This window comes from Vanellus vanellus, assembly GCF_965231255.1.
Source record: "Vanellus vanellus genome assembly, chromosome: 1".
Taxonomy (NCBI): domain Eukaryota; kingdom Metazoa; phylum Chordata; class Aves; order Charadriiformes; family Charadriidae; genus Vanellus; species Vanellus vanellus.
This window is the reverse complement of record NC_138905.1, coordinates 82,379,774-82,402,366: the sequence shown is the minus strand read 5'-3', so window position 1 is coordinate 82,402,366 and position 22,593 is coordinate 82,379,774. Positions and strand designations below refer to the sequence as shown.

The following is a 22,593-nucleotide window of genomic DNA, read 5'->3' as shown; positions in this document are numbered from 1 at the left end:
GTGCTTGTAGCAATGCTATGCGTGAAAACAGGGCAATAACGGTCAACTCCAGTCAGGAGTATAAATTGGTTCCCTGAAGACCATGTTATCTGTAGGGGTTTACCTACTCTTCACACACAGCCAGTCACATTCAGGTCTTGGGGCTCGGTGAAGTTACAAGTAGTTGTAAGATCAACCCTCCTTGCCAAAGACTGAACTATGTCTCTGTACAGGCCACCTTGTCTAATCTGAGCAAGAGATTATGCTTAGTGTCCGATAGCCCTTCTTTAAGGGGCAAAAGTGCGACAGAACATAGACAAACAACCTCAAGAAACTATCTAGCAACACTGAACGTTTCACTTCACAACTCTTAGCACGCTGTTTACTAAAGACATCTTATGCTGGTGATAACAGTAGTTTCTAGATGTAAAAAGTTAGCCAGAATACTGACAAAGCAAGTTCTTTTCCACTTTGACCAAATGCTAGAGCTCAAGCTTTCTTTGGAATGTTTATATGGGAGACAAAAAGAAGGTTAGTCTCCTCAACAGCATCAGCAAAACTATGCATCACAACTATTCCAGGTGGCCAAGAACTTAATTGGTGTGAGTTTTCTTCCATTGGAGGCAGCTTAGTTTTCTTTGCCATAAGGAACTTACTTTTCCAGTTTGCGGGGGCAAGTGTTTGGATTTGAAATGAGACATCTGCTACTTGGAGGTTAGAACAGTGACAGCAAAGAATCACATATAGTAGCCTTTCTGCTCAAGTTTCAAACTATGATGGACATGGTTGCCTCAGGTCAAGGCTGTCATGAACTAGCTCCATGTTCCTCTTGGCCAGTAAATACCAGTAAAAGAATTACCTGTGGAGACAGCCAATGCCTCTAGATATTACATGTGTGTCGTGGTTTAAGCCAAATCCACCACTGGGGACCCGAGGGACCCCAGACGGGACCGACAGATGCCCCCCTCTACAAAGAGAGAGGCAGAGGAGGAAAAAGAGACTTATGAGTTTAGAAGAAACTAAACTACTTTAATGAAATATTAATAATAAAATAAAAAGAAATAATGAAAAATATATACAAAACCGTATAAAGCTCCCGAGATGACAATCACGTCACCGGCTGGCACTGGGGCAGTCCCAGGCTGGACTCGGTGACGGACGGGAACTGGATTCTGGATCTGGATTCCAGATCGGGATCAAAGGCAGACAAACAGAGTCCTCCTCAGACGTCGGCCATTGAAAGAAGAGCCCGTGACCCTTTGATCCCTCAGCTTTTATACTGAGCATGAGACAGATGGGATGGAATACCCTGTTGGTCAGTTTTGGGTCACCTGTCCTGTCCGCTCCTCCCTGCAGGTGGGACCCCACTATGCTTTTCCGCTTCCGACCCTCCAACGTGGCAAATAACAAAGTTGGTTGGCCTTGGGTGGTATAGCAATGAGTATAAGCAGGAGCCTCTCTGCATACCATGCCTGGGCATCAGCTATAAACAATTGGCCTTATCACTCTGAGAGAGTGAACATTGTCTGCACAATATGCAGTTAATTTCAGTTGTTAGAAGAGGCCCAGCTAAGAAGCGAAGTTACTGAACAAAATTGGTTCTGTTTTACCTCAAACCAGGACAGTGTGGTTTTTCACTCCTCCTTCCTTCTGAATTTATGCACTGGGGGGCCTAGCCTGCTTCTTAAGTGTTATTTATCTACATTTCTATTTAAAAGTAACATGAGCACTTCCGTGTAAGAGAAGAATGTACATACACACAGGTTTGTATAGATAGATACACACCTTAGTCATGCATTTATGTTATAATGTACATGATACATTAATAATTGACTATTGCTAAGGACGCACTTATTACTGTGCTGTATATTTGCTTAACCTCTAAGTCTATTACTCTTTAACTCTTCACAGTTTTTAAGCTTCAGTGCAGGTTTCCAATGAGATGGTCTGCAAGAGTATTATAGGAAATTAAAGATGCGTAGTTTAGTTTGTATAAACACATGCTACATTATACATCAACTATGTTGGAACACTCCCACTGGAGTCAAGATCTCAGTGTTCTAGGTATTCTATATTCTCTACAGAGAAATGCCACCACCCTGAAACACAAACAGTTTGGAGGGAGAAACAGAAAAAAAAAAAAAAGAGAAACATCCGAGATGACAAAGAGCTCGAAACATAATCCAGGCTACCTTTGATCCAGTTCACTGCATTAGACAAGTCCTGTACTATTTCCAGCAGCTTGATTGGGCACTTACAGGATTAAAAACCTTTTTAATTTTGCTCCAGTGTTCCTTAGCAAGGAGAGGAAGCAAAGACAACATTGAAAACCCAGGCTGAAGAGCAATCTTGCAGATTTCTAAGCCCAGCTGGCTAAGTGTTGTATAGACATAAGGTGACTAAGCCAGATACTACTGGAAAACTAGTATCTTTAATTCATTTCTGGTGGTACGTGTTGGATGTGGCTAGGGACCACAGTGAATTAGTCCCTACATTGTTCTTGGCCTGTTGGTATAGACTATTGCTGGTAGAGACATTTGGGTATCCTGGTACTCAGGAGATAGCCACCTTTTATCCCAACTGTTTTTCTTGAAACATTTATAGAATGCATATAAGCTAGGCTTGAATGCTTCAGAGGGAACTGTAGAAGCCTGTGCATTTTAGGTTTTCCATGCATTAGCTGTGAAACTAATGAAATGCTAATGTAATAAAACGGAAAAATCGGTTTCCCTTGCTGTGCTGTTCTTTCTACCAGCCATTATTATTAGTAAAGTCAAACTGTTATTTTAACTACAACTTTCTTAGAGAGTTCTGCTTAGGTCCATTTAGAGTCTATGAAGAGCAAAGGAAAATTGAATTGTCCTCTGTTTTATCAGGTCCTCATACGTCCTGAGTACATAAGGACAACTTTATGGAGAAAAGCAAGCTTATGGGGTTTTAGGTTTCTTAAACCATTTAAGGGCATTACTCATGACAGTCCGGTACGAGACATGCCACTGTAAAACAGAAGTTAGTTACGTATGCTTGCTAGTATGCCAGTCTTTCTGCAATCACTGACAAAGCTAATTAAGGAAACAAATTTCTCTTATGTATAACTCCACTACCCATACCATTCTCCGAGTCAAACTGAAGTTACTTCCCCAGTAATTTTGGTTTCATAGCTATCCAAAAAAATTAGGACAGAGGTACTATTTCAAATGAGAATTTTAAATTATCCCTGAATAAAGGGACAACCTACTTCTGCTAAAACTTCACATTAATACAAATCTAAGAGGAAGGACCACTAAATAACCAAGCTGATAAGTGCAAAATTGGGATTACAGGAAAAACTTTTCTCAAACTTAGCTGCAGCTCTAGCAAATTCTCATAGGGAGTAAAAAGCTGCATCAAACTCAGTCTCCTGCCATATGAAAACAGTTGCTACCTAAGAATAATCCTTCCAAAACTAACAATGTCTTAGAAATAGGAATACATACACTCTTTGGCTGTATGTAAACACAAAACAAACAACGCAAAATCCTACTAGTGAGTTGAGACACAGAGAACACTCCGCAAAAATCAATTCCTCTTCAGCTTTTGATATCCTTATTCTTATGCTGTTTCCTCTGAACAAGTTGCTGGCAGGGCCACAAGCTAGGTTCTTTTATAGGAATGCAGAATCCTTAAATCTGATGAATAAAAACTCCCTCTGCCCCTTTCAGAAAATGAAGGCTTCCTCTCTAAGCTGAAACCATAGTAAGCTAGGAAGGTACAATAAAAGCAAAAATGGAGTTATTTATGTCCTTTCCAGCTGATTTTTTTTTTGCTTAACTGTGAGAAGGCAATAAAAATTGCCTGATTTCAGTGTTTCAGATCAATTCCTTTCAAATACAAATTACCAAATATAAAGATAAACATCCATATGATTTCTCTGTGCTTCACAGAGATGCTACAAATGTAGCAGTAAGCTAGATGCTACGAACGTTATTTCCTTGAAGAGCCAGAGTACATTCAAGAGACACCTCTGCATGCCTCAGGGTACCAAGAATCAGTCCATTCCTATTTAAGGTCGCCTCACTACTCAGCAGCTCTCACTTTCAGCAACTCTCATCATTCTTCCTTCCCCATGTACTTTGGTATCCTATAAATAACTGCTAGTTCACCTTCCAACTACCATCCCATTTTATTTTGTTCCATCATTTTAGAGACAGGTATTTTTACATAGGGTATTTATTAGTCCTCATGATGACAACCGAGAACCATACACTGCTCAGTGTGCTTCAACACCTCTCCAAAAGTTAAACTACTTAGGCAACATTATCTTTGTTTTACAGATAGGAAGTACAGATAGAGAAAAAACTGAGTGACATTTGAAAAGCATTTAGGAAGTTTAGAGCTCTTAAATTTCAGACTCTTCATTAACAGAACTCAGAGCTTAAGTAATTTCATTGTTTTTGACACCGCTGCTCCAGGTTATATGCCAAAAGAAGTTGTGTGAATTCAGAATGTGGTTAAGCACAGAACAGAATATTCAAGTCACCAATATGACTCAAAACGTACTTTATTCAAAGAATAAGATTCATGGACAGGAAAATTATGTTCACAAGAAAATTCAGTAGTAAAGAAAAATCTGATTGCTAATGAAATTAACTCATCAAGTTTCATATTTTTGGTTAAGGTTCCAAGTAATTATATATCCACGTCATATAGAAATATTAACATAGTAGTTTAATATTTTTGTAACAATCAGATATACCTGCAGAGTCTGCTCTCACAGTAATGCTTGTATATTCAATAGTTTCTTCACAGATTCCTTATACCGAGACATGTTATCTTCTGTTTCACCTTCATTTTTAAGTGCAATTACAGAGTTTCTGTAATTCTTAACTACTTCGGATGCAAGCAGCTCTTCCTTGGTTACATTACGGACATTCTCTGAGGCTTTTATTCGAAGTAGTGTTTCTACTGCGTTTTTCTGAGAGCAGCTGTTTTCCCAGATATACTCTTCCATGTCTTCTTCTGTCTTCTCACTCTCCCACATCTCAGTTTTCTGAAAGATATACACCATCTTAAAAATCACTCAGGAATGAAACAGAGCTACAATAATTTGAAGAAACTTCTCTCTCATACCAATTCGCTTTAAAAATTACTTTGGTCTGGGAAGATATTTCCCCTTCTTGGACTTTAGAGTCCAAGAGTTTCTTTCCTCCCGCTTATCAACTTCACTACGTATCTGGCAGATATAACTAGACAAGTCAAAATGGGAAGAAAAGCTTACGGATTATACATAATGAATAAGAAAAAACCTTGTAAAAGTATTAATTTTAAATTAACCCCAATGCTCAAGCTTTGGAAGTAGTCACATAGCACGTGATTTTGGTATGCCTAGATGTGAAGTAAGACAGCTCAGAACAAGGAACCTATGATGAGACACAGCAATCCTTCACCATTTGGGAAATGTTTTAATTGTGACTCATAAGGAAAAGGACAACCAATTAATCCATTTGATCTTCCTGCAAAACAAATTGTTCTTCAAGAGAATCTCTATCCACGAGGTGCTAATTTTTACCTAATTGGTGTTGCAAGATTAGACAGGATCAAAAGTTGAACACAGACAGAAGACATCATCCCCGTGCCTGTAAATACTTGGCTTGTGCATTTGTTCTGTATAAATTTTGTATTTGAATATTTCTCCAGTTCAGCAGGCCTTCCCCTAGCTTCACAGACTAAGGGATATTTCAAACGTTACAACCTGCTATTTTTGTATATTTAATTTTTATTGTACTTTTGTAAATATATATGCTTTGTAGATATATTTGTATTTTTAGATATTGTACATTTATTTGTACATTTGTAATTATTTAGTACTTTACTGATGTAAACAATACATAGCATCCTTATATTATTTCAACTATATAAGAATCACAATTTGAAGTATTTTTGGTGGTCATGTTTTTCTTACAATTGTTGTAGAAGTCATGTCTAAACAAAACTTATCTTTTTCTGGGAGTAAGTTCAAGAAACATTATAGTAAAGCATTTACACCATATGGATTTTTTCCTTTCTTTTCTTTGTTTTTTTAAATCCCTTGCCAGAAAGAGCTCTTCAGTAAATTTTTAGCTATGCTATGCAGAATCCAAATAAACCTGGCAATCATGAGAGGGTTGGGGTGTGTGTTTTTTTGTTTGTTTGTTTGTTTTTTTTGGGGGGGGGGGGGGGGGGGGGGGAGGAGGTAGGTTGTTAATGCTTTTTCATTTGTTTATTTTACAGTATTCTGTCCACTAGGCAACAAGGCCGCTGCAGTCAAACCATAACATTTCATAACATTTAATTAAGACCCAAGATTATTTTTTACCCCTACAACTCTGTGTGCTTAGGCCTGTCTATCTGAATTTAAAAATACTTTAACAAATGCTGCATCCTGCAGCTGGTAAATGGAACCTCTTGTCTTTTAAATCCCCGAGTCCACATGTTTAGTCAGAAACAGTGATTAACACTACTAAAAGGCTCATATGACTGACATTAAAACCTGGACACAATAAAGCACAGAAGTAAAAGAATTTATTCAATTTCTACAGAGGAAAAACAAAAACAAACAAAAAAAACCCACACAGAAGTACTGTAGCCTGTATTGCTAAAACAGTAGCAGAACAACTTGTTATAGTAAACTATTCCTTGAATGTTTGAAAAACACTGCAATTCAATGTGGAGATTTACATAGTTTCAAATTAACGACACCATCCTGTTTTACATATCCCTTGTTTATCTGCATAATGGCTATCCTAAATTCCAAAAGAACTTTAAAGCAAACGCTTCTCTCACAGGGATAGAGTTTCTCAAGAGTAAGGGAATATGGGTATCGCTCCTGGTCACTCCCTGGATCAAACTCATGTTTGAAGTTCAAACAAAAGATCATTGTGAGGCTTTTAAACACCTTCAAGTTATAACAGAGACAAGAAGTACTAGTTACAGTTATTACATTTATCTCTTTGGGAAAATTCTTCTCTGCACTCACAGGATTTCAGAGATGCACACTGACAAACAGATTAAGATCTCCCTGTCTCTTTTGAGCTATACAGAGTAAGAAGATTTTAAAGGAGGCCAAAGAAACTGTTAAGTATTTCTTTCTTGGAATCCTTCCCAGCAGAATGGTGTGTCAAAATGTCTTTTAAAATAAAATCTGACTTCGGGGGGGGGAGGGGGGGGGGAGGAAGGGAGATTTGACACTAGGGGGAAAATTTCAAAATCCATTCCTCAGCCCTGCTACAAGAAGCCAGTATCTGTTGCTGCCATGTTGATGGCCATACCTCAAAATGAGAAGTTATCCTACTGTACACAGGTCCAGATATACATCACAAACAGGAAACTGAACAGAAATAACATTTTTGCATATTGAGTAACTATATTGAGTGAAACTTAAATACCTTTCCAACCAGATTTAGTCAAGAGAAAAAGCGAATCTGGAATTATATTTTCATTTGAAAAAGCACCCTAGGTAGAAAAGGACCTATGAACTCTGAATACTGGAAATCTTACAAGTATTATAGCCTCATTTTAAAGTGTTGTGAAGAGAACTGGTAAGACAATGAATGAAACTTCAAAAATGAGGTCTTAATCACTCAGAGTTTTGTTAGTTGATTATTTTTGTCCCCTGCAAATTTTAAATGTTAGTAAACACTACAGTAAGTCTTACAAATGAAATAAAACTGTGAAACCTGGAATATAAGTGTAGCATTGTGTAACATTTTTCTAGAATACCCACTTAGAGAACGAGGTTAAAAATCAAGAATGTATGTTTCTTCAATTAATTCACTAAAAATGATTACTTCATTCTATCACACCTAAGACAGATTCTCAGTAAGTATTAAGCAACCGCACTGAAGATGCACTCAGACGATAATTTCAACTGTTTCTCTTACTAAAACTAAGAACATCTCCCTTCCCTCCCCCCCAAAAAAACCCCCACCACCAGAAAGCAACTTTTCATACAAAGTCAAAGCACATAAACCTATTACTAAATAGGCACAAAAGAGTGACTGTTTTTTTCCACCTCCTAATGCAAACATATAGAATTATTTTTTAACACTAAAAACAGAATAAGAATTTCTTTCTAAGCAAGTATTTTATGTGACAGTTTAAGCCAGTATTTTGGAAGGTTTATAAGCCTTTACAGTGCTTAATCTGAACTGCTGACACAGTATAAATACTAAAATAGTACCCTGGCTAGTGAAATTGCTTTTTATGTTAAAGTCATTAACAAAAAGCTCCAATATATATTGCACCCTTAGGCATAGAAAAAAGGAAAGCATTTCACCATCATTTTTCTTTGGTTTTCTCCCAGTCTAACTTTCATAATTTTGCTGTCACAGCCAGGATTAGAATTGTCAGTTCTCTGGTGTTTCTTTTGGGGAAGACATTCTAACTAAAATTTGTAAGTAGCAAACAGAAATCTTCAAGGCAACTAAAAACATGACTCATGTTAGTCAATTTTCTTGTCAGTGGTTTGAACAGTTAAAATTTTAAAGCTGTTTAGCAAAGACTAAGTATTTTAGTGGGATTTTTTTTTTTTTTTGAGGGGAAGGGAAGTTTTCTAAGTTGCAAGTCAAATTTCAACCTCTGTATAGCCTGGAATAGATACATTTCTCAGTACTTCATTGAAATAAATGATACACTGTGTGGTACAATAATCACAGATTTTCAGGTAATAAATGACAGCTATGATAGCATTTTCCAAATTATCAGGTACCTTCAAGCCAAAGAGAAGTATCTAATTGTTTTGGCAACTCATCTCTTTGGATTCATTACACCTTTGAATGGTATTATTTAGTTAGCAACTTAAAAAGAAATATCAACATAAATTTGTAAATAGGCAAAACACATTTGTATCTGATGAGATTGGATACAAAAAGTTTTAATTGCTTGGTGATGCAGATAGGTTAAAATACATTCTTCTGAACGAGTAGAACATTATTTTCTAGGACACAGAAATGACACAGGGCGGATAAGACCTCTAGAGCATGAAGGAAAATCAAGAGAAGGACTGTGAGGACTAAACATTCCAGCAAAGTAAAAATGTAAAAGAGAAAAGAAGAACAAGCAGAGAAGAAAGAACAGAACTTTGCCTCAAGAAATAATATTGGATGTAAGATACTCTTACTTGATACTCACAGGCTTAATCTCTGGTTCTGTCACTAACTTAAGAGTCCTCAGCAGTCACCATAATCTAGATTGCCTCTTTCAAAAATGAGGACACCACCTACTTTCTCTGGGCTGATGTGGCTGCATGTATTTCCTGGGAAATCCAAGCTTCTGTAAGGGTCATTTGAAAGGTATTTATCTAACTCTGTTTTTTGAATGCTGATCAGATAACATTCTGACCTCATCAAAAAAGATCAGCGATATTAAGAATCCAAATCTTTGATGATTTTCTGTTCATTGTGTTAATATCTATGCCCCATAAGACTTCAGTTCACTCCAACATTGAGATTGAAAATTAAACAGCTGTAAAAAATATATTTATGCATTAAAAAGGAGCCTTGTTTCTCCAGCAACTAGTAACATAGGGCTTAGACACAAGGTATTGCAAAAAGCCTACTACAGTCTGAAATAGTACAAAACCAATTTTTAATTCAACCTTTTGCCTCAATTTTCATCCTTTGTGGTTCCAAGCAAGAAGTACAAAAAAGTTTAACTTTCTCTAAAGTTTATTAAATTTAACATCTACCATGCCACTTAGCTTTATCTTTTCTGACTCACATTAATAATGAAGGTTCTTTCAAGTTGTTAGATTTTGAGCACTGGTAAGTGCATGATGAAATGTAATACACGCTTCAAAATAAAGTATATATTACAGCATTTAGAGACCATCCTTACTTCAGACTCAGTTTCCATTACTGAAACCATAATGACATACTGAGAAAGAACACTACTGTGGGAAGGGTACAATTATATCACACTTAATTATTCTAATATCTCAAAATCAAAATCAGGATATTTACACTAAGCAGTCTTCAGTTAACACTAAATGGTGCCCAGAGCTCTAAATCTATCTCTCCCAGGTACATGCTCTAATTACTAGGCTATGGCCCTCCTTTTCAGTTCATTCAGTCTTGAGTTTTCTTCTGCCCAGGGAGGCGGTTTCAGCAAGACTTAAGAGTGTCTCCCTCCACCTCCCATTTTTATCTTACAACCCACAGGTCATAACATCCTGAGAGTTCAGAACACAAAGTTAAAGCACGCTTTTGGAACCTAAGTAGCCAGAGACCTGCTCAAGTTTCAAAAGTGGACTCATATCCTTTCACATATTTCAGGCTGAATTACAAGGTAAATTCCTACTACAGAAACTGCACAACCTGAAATGATAAAAATTATGCTTACTTGCAGTGGCTTAAAATGACTCTAGATGAAAAAAAGACAATACAATTTAAGTGTTAACTGAAGTCTAGAGAAAAGCTATACACAATGGACTAGGATTATCACCAACAGTTATGTAAAAATATTCATTCAGCTGCACGCATACAGACTCCCCACCCTACCAGTGCCTTACAGTTGGATGCCATCTTGAATAATGAATACAAAAGCAATGTGGGACACTTTCCTCACATTCAAACTACACAGCTTTGGTGTTCATAAATTTCAGTTAAGCCTCTAGTTTCGCACTGTCTGTCCATTCTGTATTTTTTTCCTTCCCTGACCTTCCTGCTTCAACTTCCCTGTACTTTCATTTCAAGTATTATTAACTTCTACAACCCAAGCACATTGCAAAGAGATGCACCCAGAAGAATCTTCAGCTACTGCTGTACATTTTCAGTAGCCACATTCCACTTATCTCTACTTCTATATTCCTCCTTCCTTACTGCTCTTTTTAAGTCTTGAATCTATTTTATCAGACTCCTGCAACTACCCTACCAGAAAAAGCAAGAGAGAGTTCAAAAGTGCGTACAGCATTACTTTATTGTTATTCTTAGTATGTCAGATTAGACCTTTTACTGTAAGAAATACATTGCAGAATAGAAAATGCAAGGGCAACTTTTCACTAATCATCTTTCAAGATCTCAGCTGTGTAGATGATACTGCCAATATTCCGAACTGCTTCCCATAGTTGTTATGCTTTACCATGTATCTCATTTGAACTTGTGATAACAGAGGGTAGATCAAGAATCAGAGCATGAATTCACATTTTTCCTCTCTCTTCCTTCACTTCCCTTATTAAAACAAGCAAGCAGAATGATATCCTCCACTTTTCATCATCTTGCATTTGCGTACATTGAAAATCATGTGGAATTGGACCAAGCAAAATTGTTGTCTTGTCCAGTCTTGACTGGTTTAAAATAACTGTGAGTTATTTCCTTCTCATTCTGTCTTTTTCAGATTCCTCCCTTTTACAATGACTATAAAGTTTTTCCTTGCTGGAAAATTAACTTCCTGTTCCACTTGTTTCTCCTTCCTGCTTTCAACTCGTAACAGAACTTTACTTTTTAGTGATAACTATTAATCTGAACAGAGTGTGAAGAAATCAGTTTATGATCTTTTAAACAACTTGAGGGCAGCAAACACTTACACCATAAAATTTTTTTTAGAGCTGGTGTTACAGCATTCAAGAAGCACCATCAGGTAAAGTAGCAGAAATACAACTGACTGAGCTACTGTTTAACAAACTACCTAATCTATCTCACCTTTCCACTGATGAACTCAATCCAGGTGCAATCCTGGGGGAAAATTTGAAAGGAATCAGAGAAAAAATACTAAGATAAGTTCAATTCTTGCCAAGGTGGTGCAAATCACATATCTACCGAATATATTCTAAACCTAATAAAACACAAATATTTGATTAATAACCTGAAAACTATTAAAAATGAAGCAAAAGATCTCCAAGTATTCCAAAATAATAAATGAACATTCAAAAAAATAGATGAACATCCTTGAGTTTTAAAATGTTAATGTTTTTAAGATAACCAAACTCACATTCCTGACATCTATCCGCATTTATCAAAAATTAAGCTGCCAAATACATCAGTCTGGGATCTTAAGGTACACTTCTTGCTTCTTATGCATCTCTGCAAGTACCAGACTTCATCTAAATTGAGCTCTCCATTCGATGTAGGCAGACTCATTAGCTAAGCTGTAATGCAGATAACTCGAACAAGAACGCAATACGTAGATTCCAATTAATACTGCTCCCACTGTTCAGATCCTTCTCAAGAAACAGCACAGTCTTACCAAGCGACTACTATCAATCCACCAATATACTGCCAATATTCCGAACTGCTTCCCATAGTTGTTATGCTTTACCATGTATCTCATTTGAACTTGTGATAACAGAGGGTGGATCAAGAATCAGAGCATGAATTCACATTTTTCTCTCTCTTCCTTCACTTCCCTTATTAAAACAAGCAAGATATTTTTTTTCTGCCAGAAAATAACAAGCACTATAGATTCCCTTTGCCAAAAACAAGGGTAGCATTATCCGCTAGGGGAATGCATTCTAGAAGATGAAAGAAAATCATCACATTTGTTTCTTCAAAATAAAGGGGGGTTATTTAAATACAGATCAAATACCAACTGGTAACACTGCACTGTGTATTGGTAAATTCTAACACAATCCTGAAATGTCCTGAGCACCCTCATCTTTTGCAGGATTTTGCATGGTCAAGTCCATTGATGGCATTTCTGCATGAATATAAGATAAGAAAGAGAGGACAGTTTCAGACCCAATACTACTTTTAACCACCAATCCATAGGGGTTATGTAGCCCAAAAAGCTACCCAGGAGTATTCCACTTCTCCTACAGGTAATCAAATAGCTTCAGCTACTCTCTCCCAAGTCATTCCCAAGTCATGAATGTACTTTTTTGCACTCCTGTCACCTTTGTCAGCTGCTTCATCTTAACTCTGTATTCTGACTATCTATCAACAGTCTGACAATTCTTATCCCTTGTCCATCCCTCCCTTCCACAGCATGGAAACTCTGTTTCTTCTGCTAACACTCACAAAACCAAAACAAAACAGACATTCATTTAGTCCTTCCACCAAAAAAAAAAAAAAAAAAAAAAAAAAAAAATCAAGTAAAATAGCTTCTTCCTTTCAATTCCTTCCCTTTTTCCTATTTCCCCACGCATTCAAAAAAGGGATCTCTCTTACACACGACTATAAAATCCACCTGAATCTCTCTGAAAGCTTCTCTACACCAGGTTCAATCCTCCAACATAACTTCAAAGCCTTCCACAATTTGGCTAGTCTGTCTTCTTGCATCGTCATTGATTGCTAGCAGGTTAAAGGAGACAAAAATGCTAGTTTCATTACATTAACCTATCAATATGCTTCCCTCACTTTGGCTGTGGTACCTCTCAGAAACCAGTTTGCCAAATTTGATTTGGATAACCTTTTATTCATTTATTTGAATGCAAACAAGTTCTCTTCCCCACATTGCAATCCACAGAAAAAGGTTTTCCATTCTTAATATACTTGGAGCCTTAAGGCAGAGGAATACTTATACCATTATCTCATGTTGAGAGAGTTGGTAGGCAAAGTTTTGAGGATTGAGGGTAAAATTTACATGCAGCCAGCTTTCCCTTCACTTCGCAGGAATGGAACACTGCCCTCATCTTTTTATTGAATTCCATCATGCACATCCATAAAAACACATTGTGGCACTACTCTGCTGGGAAAGTCATCAAATGTTGCAATTAGTTATGTAAACAGGATTGCTGTTACTGTCTACATGAAAGGCCAGGCCCCATCCATCCCCCTGTAATTTTAAATTTTGTACAAATTAAAGTAATACATACATTGTTTGCTTATGGTTTACAAAACTTATCCAAACTATCTTTCAGCAAGTTATTAAAAGCATAACCACATGGAAAAAAAGAACAAACACCACAAACACAAAACGTCACACAAAGTAAAAAAAACAAACGTCTCAGGAGACCATTAATTTTTTCACAGAAATCAAAGACAATTACAAGTGATTGATGAACTCATCAAATATTAACATGGAAGCTGAACGGTAATAAAAGGGCAAGAGACTTGTGCGTATTCAATACACAGTGAACGTTCACGTAGCAATATCGTATAGCCCTGTCTTCCATCACTGAGTAATGCTAAAGCAAAGGACAGATGTGGTGTTAATCTGTAATTAATAAAATGAGCAGTGTCTAGTTCTCTTATCATTGCTTAATACTAGAAACTGATCTGTCATTAATTTAAGATTTGTAATGCAATGTAATGCTGTTGGGGAGAAAAATATCCATGTGTACAATGCACTTAAAATCTAAAGTAAATGTATCTTTTAAGATATTAGTGTAAGTTGAATTTAATTTGATACACTCTATAATTACAAAACGTATCCCTCAAGGCAAATTCCAGTGAAAGGAAAATATAGCTCATCCTCCTTATTGCGTTTTTTTATGCCATCACTGCAATGATCAAAATCAAGAACACTGAAGTTCATAAAAATGTTAAATATGGAGATTTAATTTAAATACTATAGAACAATTGCATCAAGAAGAGCGTGGCCAGCAGGTCAAGGGAGGTCATCCTCCCCCTCTACTCTGCCCTGCTGAGGCTGCCCCTGGAGTATTGTGTCCAGTTCTGGGCTCCCCACTTCAAGAAGGACAAGGAACTGCCGGAGAGGGTCCAGCAAACGGCTACTAAGATGATTAGGGGATTGCAGCATCTTTCTTATGAGGAAAGGCTGAGGGTCTTTTTAGTCTGGAGAAGAAAAGACTGAGGGGGGATCTTATCCACGCTTATAGATACTTAAAGGGAGGGTGCAGAAGGATGGGACAAGTCTTTTTTCAGTGGTGGCCAGTGATAGGACAAAAGGTAACGGGCACAAACTTGAATATAGGAAGTTCCATCTTAACATGAGGAGGGACTTCGTTACTTTGAGGGTGGCAGAGCACTGGAACAGGCTGCCCAGAGAGGTTGTAGAGTCTCCCACTCTGGGGACATTCAAGACCCGCCTGGATGCCGCCCTGTGCAACTGCTGTAGGTGACCCTGCTCTGTCAGGGGTGTTGGACTAGACGATCTCCAAAGGTCCCTTCCAATCCTGACCATTCTGTGATTCTGCATAATTGAAAACAGTAAGTTTGAACTTTGGCAGCTCATCAACTACAACTTATTTAAAAGAGTACATCTATGGAAATATAGTGACAATGAAGGCTTTCAATGTCCATCTCAATGCGACTAATAACATATTACATTTAAAACAAAGTTAAGTTATCCAGAACATAACTACGGGTTTTCAATAATAATTTTGTTTCAGACTGCTCATTTGTTTTCTGTAGAAAATGGCTGTAAAATTGTTGAAGGCAATACTTATAACCAGCACAATTAACCACGAAAATACAGGAGACAAGGCTGAAAAATTCACTGTAAAAGAAAGATCCGTGGTCTAAAGATATCTTTTTTAATTTAGAGGACTACTTAAGAATTGTAGTAAATTATCAATAAATTACAATAGTATCTTTAATACATTTACATTTGATATTTCACATGAATAACTAACTGGGAAAAAATCCAAATAGGCCATATCCTGAATGATTATATAAAAGTTTACATTACACTTGCTTTGGTAGAAATATTTATATTTAAGAGTTACAATAATTTTATATATTTCTGAGGACACTAACTCCGATGCAATGAAATCCTAAAAGTAACAGAAGGAGGGGAGGATGCCCCTTTTCTTAGCAAAAGCAGCCTAAGTCCTCACTCCTTCCAGCTTGAGGTAAGACTTGTGAGAGAGCATTTGGGTAGCAGAATACTTCCAAATTACAGCCATGATTTAGCACAGCTCCAGAAGAATCTGTCCTTGCTTGGGCTCTAAGTAACAGATAAAAGTTTGGAGTCAGGCAAAATGTAGATACTGTGCTGTATGTTAGTTTTCATAGGTTTAAAGCCAGTAACACACCCCTCTGCTTTTTTGGAATCAGCTTGTTTTCATCTTTAAACGTGGTCACTGTTAAAAATGGACAGATGACAGGTGATAATCACAGAGTACAGCATTTCTCTGGATTCTCAATTCATATCTGAATACTGTGCACAGGCAGCCCAGCATGCTGCCAAACTAAAAGTACGTGTAGGAATCCTAAGAATTAAGGTGTTTTCTGCGAGGGTTAGGGTCAATTTTAGGCTCGTTGTGCGAAACAAAGTACCGGGAAAGGATCTCTTATTAAGGTCAAAAACTAGAGAATTACTGAAAAGAGGCAAACTATACAGAGTAGCACCTGTGAAGTTAAAGAAAAGCACTCTAAGTTGCCTGGGGAATAGGATTCAAACATAAGCAACTTATCTTGGTTGAATTTGAAGAAAAGTGAGGTGGAAGAGGAAAAGAATCTAAGATGATTCACTTTAAGCTGCACACAGCCATAGAACTTTTTATAAGCTAATGTCCCGGTTCCAGCAAGGATGGGGTTAATTTCCCCAAGGAGCCGGGAGGGGAGGCAGGTATTACATACCACAGTGACCATGCCCAGCTATAAGAGGAGCTAGCCGGGGCGAGGGGGGGGCAGTTGCCACTCAGGGGCAGGCTGCAGTCGGTGTGCTGCGAGGCGTACTGTAATCGCGTCCTTATATTCCTTTACCGGTGTTATTGTTTTCCTTTCTTCTTCCCTTTGGCTGTTCTGTTTAATTACGCTATTTCAACCCACAAGTTTTGCATTTTTCTGATGATTTTTCCCATGGCTGTGGGAGTCGAGCAAGCGGCTGCGTGGTTCTTTGTTGCTGCCTGAGGCCAAACCACAACAGCTAGGAGAGAGCACATTAGCGTGCGTGCATTATTCACAATTGCTTACCCAAGATTCATGGTACAAAACCGTGAGGAGGTGTATGCCATAATCGTAGTTCTGCCTTCTTAGTGGACACCTGAAAATTCAGAAACAAAGCTAGTCTTTTTGAAATCAAGCCACTGTAACATCCTTTTGAATAAAACATTAAACTTGCCATCAAAATTTCTCATTTATAATGTAGGAAATCTTAGAGAAATGTGTATTTGATTCACAGGCGTTTCAGAATTACACACAATCAAGAATAACATCATGAAAGCATGAATATTAAGAACATTGGAGAATGGGCACCTGCAAGTCAGGAGGAAAATATACATAATGCAAGAATTTACAGATCTTCGGGAAACATTAAAAACGTTTTTGCCATCCGTGCCATGGTGGAGTCCAACGTACTTTAGTCTGTACTTGCTTAAAACCTTATTTTATTTTTTTTCCCCAGACCTAAAGAAAGGATGATGATTGGTGAAAACAGCCATGAAATACAGTGTAGAACAGAAGATCTAGCCAACAATTTAACAAGAAAAGTTTATGTCGATATAGCTGTAAGTCAAAACATGATCACAAGTAAAATCTGTTGGGATAAGGCACAGTCCTGCAAAAACAGCTTGTGTCTTAAAACTTGTCATCAAAACCTTCTGCTGAGAATTTAATGACATTAATCTCTTCCTCGTACTAATCACCCACAGCCTCCTGTCTCTTTCTCACACTCAACTCTTCCTGCAGGCTCCTTCACCACCTTTTTTGACACAGAACAAATTGAATCATGCGAGACTACACCTCAGATACTCTAAAACCACTCATCTGAATGACTATGGACTGTGACTATTTCAGCAAATAAACTTTAAAAAAGACTCAAGCTTTTGACCTGTATTTCTTTCATAGTGAAAGAGCCTCAGTTTAAAAGTAATCTAAATACCAGCCTGGAAAATCCCATATTAAAGAAATGGATGTCACTCAGAGCGTAGGCCTTAGAAATATCAACAGGGACATTAAAAGTTTATTCTGGAACACGGCATGACAATTCACAGATCCTCTAGAATGTAAGCTCCTCTCAGCTATCCACACGTTTTAGCCACAAAGAAATCTTGCTACAAAAATGAAAACTGTTGGTAGCACAAGCGGTCCCAGTAAACTACCCCGATTTCCAAGTCTAGTCAAAAGAGATATGCAGAATTTTATCTTCCTACCACTGAAAGCAGCTGTGAAATAAAGTGTATTGCGAGTTTAGGAACACATATGTATTTTCTAAAACTCTTCAGAATTCAACACAGAAAACAAGTTTCTCCCATGCAGCCTTCTGAACATAACTGTAAATAACTACAGTGATTTATCTAGAAAATTAAAACATTGAGAAATGTCTGGACACCGATGTCCCAATTTTTCTTGCCTGAAACTCTTCAAGTCATTATTAAAACTAACAAAACCTGTTTGGGAAACATGACGACGACTTTAAAATAACAATTGAGACTTCTAAATACAGAGCTTCAATAACTAGCAATATTTAACAAGAATTAGATTTGACCTTATGTAATTTGTCCATTGCAGTTTTAACAGTTAACAACAGGAGTCCTAGTATGTTTATCTTAAAGTCATATTTTAGCCTTAAAAATACAATAATTTACTAAGACAATAATTGATACTACTGGAAGACACACAGCCCTTTCTATACTGTGACCATTGCTACAGGCATTTTTTTTTCCTTCTTGTAACCGTACCTGTCTGTTGTAATGTTGAGCATATCTCTATCCTTACAGTACCGCTCTCCTACCAGTTTAATGAGCTTCTTCTTTGCATGGTCATCCAAATTCAGGTTGGAAAGTTTAACCTTCAAGTACAAGAGAAAACACCTGTAATTACTTGGATAAATCCAAGCTCTGCACCCTGAAAATATTTTGAGATAAGCACATTTTTTATCAAGAATTAAAGGGAAAGCTGTTAAGTATGCATTTGCAGAATTTCTCCTCATTGTCTCACATGTCAGAAGCGTTAACACAGGCAAGTATAACCTCAACGTTCAAACAATAAATTTCATTTCATACAAATACCAGAGGGGCTGGGGAAGAATATTTCTACTCAAACTGTTTTTTTTTCTCCCCACAAGAAAAAAGAGCTGTCAGTTTAGTTTACGGCTGTATTTCATATTCACATGTACAAAACACCTGCAGCTGGATCTTGTTCTGGTACTGGCTTTCAACAACAAGAGATCGCTTCTTACATTACACTAATGTGTAAAAATAAGATAAAATTCAGAGTGTCTTCTAAGTAAGAATGTTCCAGTGAGAATATACAGCAGGACTTCAGGAGTTCTGTAAAGCTGTCTAGGCCATTGCTTAGTATTTCTAGAATTCACTAAAGATATTAAGCATTAATATAAACCAAAGATTTATCAAGTTTTACATATTAACACCATTCTCCATTTCGTCTTCATGTGCATAAACTGACTTACAAGGTTTCTGTCATAAGGATGCAGATATAGATACAGAATTCAATTAATTAGTCTTAAGTTTGGAGCAATTATTGGACATTGCTATTAAGAATTTTGGCACTTTTTTTTTTCCTTTTTCCACCCACTGTTAACAATGGGATGGATATTCTGTAATTTAAAACTTGTAAAATTAACAAAAATCTTGTGGAAATCTGCAATTGAAAGGTTTATTTCATAATTAGCACTAGTAAGTGAGCACTATCCATCATTCATAAGAATGCACTCTGACCACCAATTGTGTTGAAGTGGATGAAGTCGTCGTGACATGCTGTATTAATAATGAAAAGGTGAAATACATTACAGGTATGTTGTACTTTGAAACAAATAGACGAAAGCTTTGCCTCCACCTGTCTAGAACAGGCAAGGGAATCTTTGGCAGCAGGCTGGCCAACGTGGTGAGGTGGGCTTTAAACAGAAGGACTCAGGGAATGGGGTCCAAAATGGCAATGATCATGCTATCGCATCCAACTGGGGAATAAGACAGGCCAACTAGAGCAGTGACAGAAGTTCCTTAGGTGACTCCCAAGATGAACCAGAAGGCCAACCACCTCAAAGGTGTGTATGGCTATGAAGGATCCTCTTGCACCCCTCCAGGGAAACCTGCATGCTCGATTACCTCTCCGAAATGCCTGTACACCAACGCACACAACATGGGAAATAAACAGGAAAAACACAGAGATCTGTGTGTGGTCACAGGGCCATGATCTCATTGCAATTACAGAGACATGGTGGGATAGCTCATGTGACTGGAATGCTGTCATGGATGACTGTGTACTTTTTAGGAAAGACAGGCCAGTGGGGCGAGGGGGTGGAGTTGTTGTCTACGTGAGAGAGCATCTGGAATCTTTCAAGCTCTGTCTAGGTGTGGATGTTGAGATTTTATGGGTAAGAATTAAGGGGCAGGTTAACATGGGTGACACTGTTGTGGGTGTTTACTACAGACCACTGGATCAGGAAGAGGAAGTTGATGAGGCCTTCTACAGACAGAAATAGACTCACGATCACCAGGCCCTGGTTCTCATGGGAGACTTCAACCACCCTGATATTTGCTGGAAGGCAACACAGCCAGGCACACACGGTCCAGGAGGTTTCTGCAGAGCACTGATGACAACTTTTGACACAAGTGGTGGAGGAGCCAACGAGGAGAGGTACGCTGCTGGATCTTGCGCTAACAAACAAAGGAGTAGTTGGGGGTTTGGAGGTTGAGGGTAGCCTTGGCTGCAGTGACCATGAGATGGTGGAGTTCAGGATCCTGCATGGAAATAGCAGGGCAAAAAGCATGATTACAACCCTGGACTTCAGCAGAGCTGACTTTGGCCTCTTCAAAGAACTACTTGGAGGAATTCCACCGGTTAGGGCTCTAGAAGGTAGGGGGGTCCAAAAGAGCTGGATAATATTCAAGCACCACTTCCTTCAAGCTCAAGATTGGTGCGTGCCTGGTAAGAAATCAAACAGAGGAGGCAAGAGACCTGCACAGATGAGCAAGAAGCTTCTACAAAGAAGGAAGTTTACAGAATGTGGAAAAAAGGACTGGCCACTTGGGAGGAATATAGGAATGTCGTCAGAGCATGCAGAGATGCAACAAGGAAAGCTAAGGCACACTTGGAACTAAATCTGGCAAGGAATGTCAAGGACAACAAGAAGGGCTTATTCAAGTACCTCGGTAGCAAAAAGACGACTATGGAAAATGTGGGCCCACTGCTGAATGAGCTGGGTGCCCTGGCAATGGAAAATACCGAGAAGACAGAGTTACTGAATGCCGCCTTTGCTTCAGTCTTTACTGCTAAGGCCAGGCCCCAAGAATCACAGACACTGGAGATAAGAGAGAGAGACTGGAGTAAGGAAGACTTGATTGTCAAGGACAATCAGGTTAGAGATCATTTAGGAAAACCTGACACCCACAAATCTATGGACCCCGATGGGATGCACCCATGAGTGCTGAGGGAGCTGGCAGATGTTATTGCAAAGCCACTCTCATGGGAGAGAGTTCTCATGGAGAACGGGAGAGGTGCCTGAGAATTGCAGGAAAGCCAATGTCACGCAGGTCTTCAAAAAGGGCAAGAAGGAGGACCTGGGAAACTACAGGAAAGCCAGCCTCACCTCCATCCCTGGAAAGGTGATGGAACAGCTCATCCTGGATGTCATCTCCAAGCATGTGGAGGAGTGGTCAACATGGATTCACCAAGTGGAAATCATGCTTGATCAATCTGATAGCCTTCTATGATGGCATGACTGGCTGAGTGGATGAGGGGAGAGCAGCAGATGCCGTCTACCTCAACTTCAGCAAGGCTTTTGACACTGGCTCCCATAACATCCTCATAGGTAAGCACAGCAAGTGTGGGTTAGATGAGTAGACAGCGGGGTGGATCGAGAACTGGCCGAAGGGCAGAGCTCAGAGGGCTGTGATCAGCGGCGCAGAGTCTAGTTGGAGGCCTGTAACTAGAGGTGTTCCCCAGGGGTCAGTACTGGATCCAGTATTGTTCAACATATCGATCAATGACCTGGGTGAGGGGACAAAGCGTGGCCTCAGCAAGTTTGCTGATGATACAAAACTGGGAGGAGTGGCTGATGCACCAGAAGGCTGTGCTGCCATTCTGTGAGACCTGGACAGGCTGGAGAGCTAGGTGAAGAGGAACCTAACGAAATTCAACAAGGGCAAGTGTAGGGCCCTGCACCCGGGGAGGAATAACACCATACATGGGCACAGGTTAGGGGCTGACCTGCTGGAAAGCAGCTCTGTGGAAAGGGACCTGGGAGTCCTAGTGGACAAGTTGACCATGAGCCAGCAATGTGCCTTTGTGGCCAAGAAGGCCAATGGTGTCCTGGGGTGCATTAAAAAGAGCAAGACCAGCAGGTTGGGGGAGGTTATCCTCCTCCTCTACTCTGCCCTGGTGAAGCCGCATCTGGAGTCCTGTGTCCAGTTGTGAGCCCCCCTGTACAAGAAGACCAGGGGACTACTGGAGAGAGTCCAGCGGAGAGCTACAAAGACAATCAAGGGAATGGAGCACCTCTCTTCTGAGGAAAGGCTGAGAGACCTGGGTCTGTTTGGCCTGCAAAAGAGAAGACTGAGACGGGATCTCCTCAATGCTTATGAATATCTGAAGGGCGGGTCACAAGAGGATGGAGCCAGACTCTCTTCCGTGGTGCCCAGGGACCAGACAAGGAGCAACGGGCACACGCTGGAACACAAGGAAAAACTTCTTTACTTTGAGGGTGACAGAGCACTGGAACAGGCTGCCCAGACAGGTTGTGGAGTCTCCTTCTCTGGAGATTTTCAAAACCTGCCTGGATGCGTTCCTGTCCAACCTGCTCTAGCAGGTGAACCAGCTTTGTCAGGGGATTGGACTAGATGATCTCTAGAAGTAC

At 38.9% G+C, this 22,593-nt stretch overlaps 1 protein-coding gene across 1 annotated transcript in view; it reads right to left on the bottom strand.

Moving 5' to 3' along the window:
- Positions 1 to 4,482: 4,482 nt before the first annotated feature.
- MRPS35 (mitochondrial ribosomal protein S35) overlaps positions 4,483 to 22,593 on the bottom strand; it is a gene marked incomplete at its 5' end in the record, with an annotated part of 29,483 nt that continues 11,372 nt past the window's right edge. Inside the window, 3 exons of the mRNA XM_082480072.1 lie at positions 4,483 to 5,008; positions 16,752 to 16,821; positions 18,458 to 18,567. Of these exons, the coding sequence (XP_082336198.1) occupies positions 4,730 to 5,008; positions 16,752 to 16,821; positions 18,458 to 18,567 (459 nt within the window). The 3' untranslated portion in view covers positions 4,483 to 4,729. The remainder of the gene's footprint in view (positions 5,009 to 16,751; positions 16,822 to 18,457; positions 18,568 to 22,593) is intronic.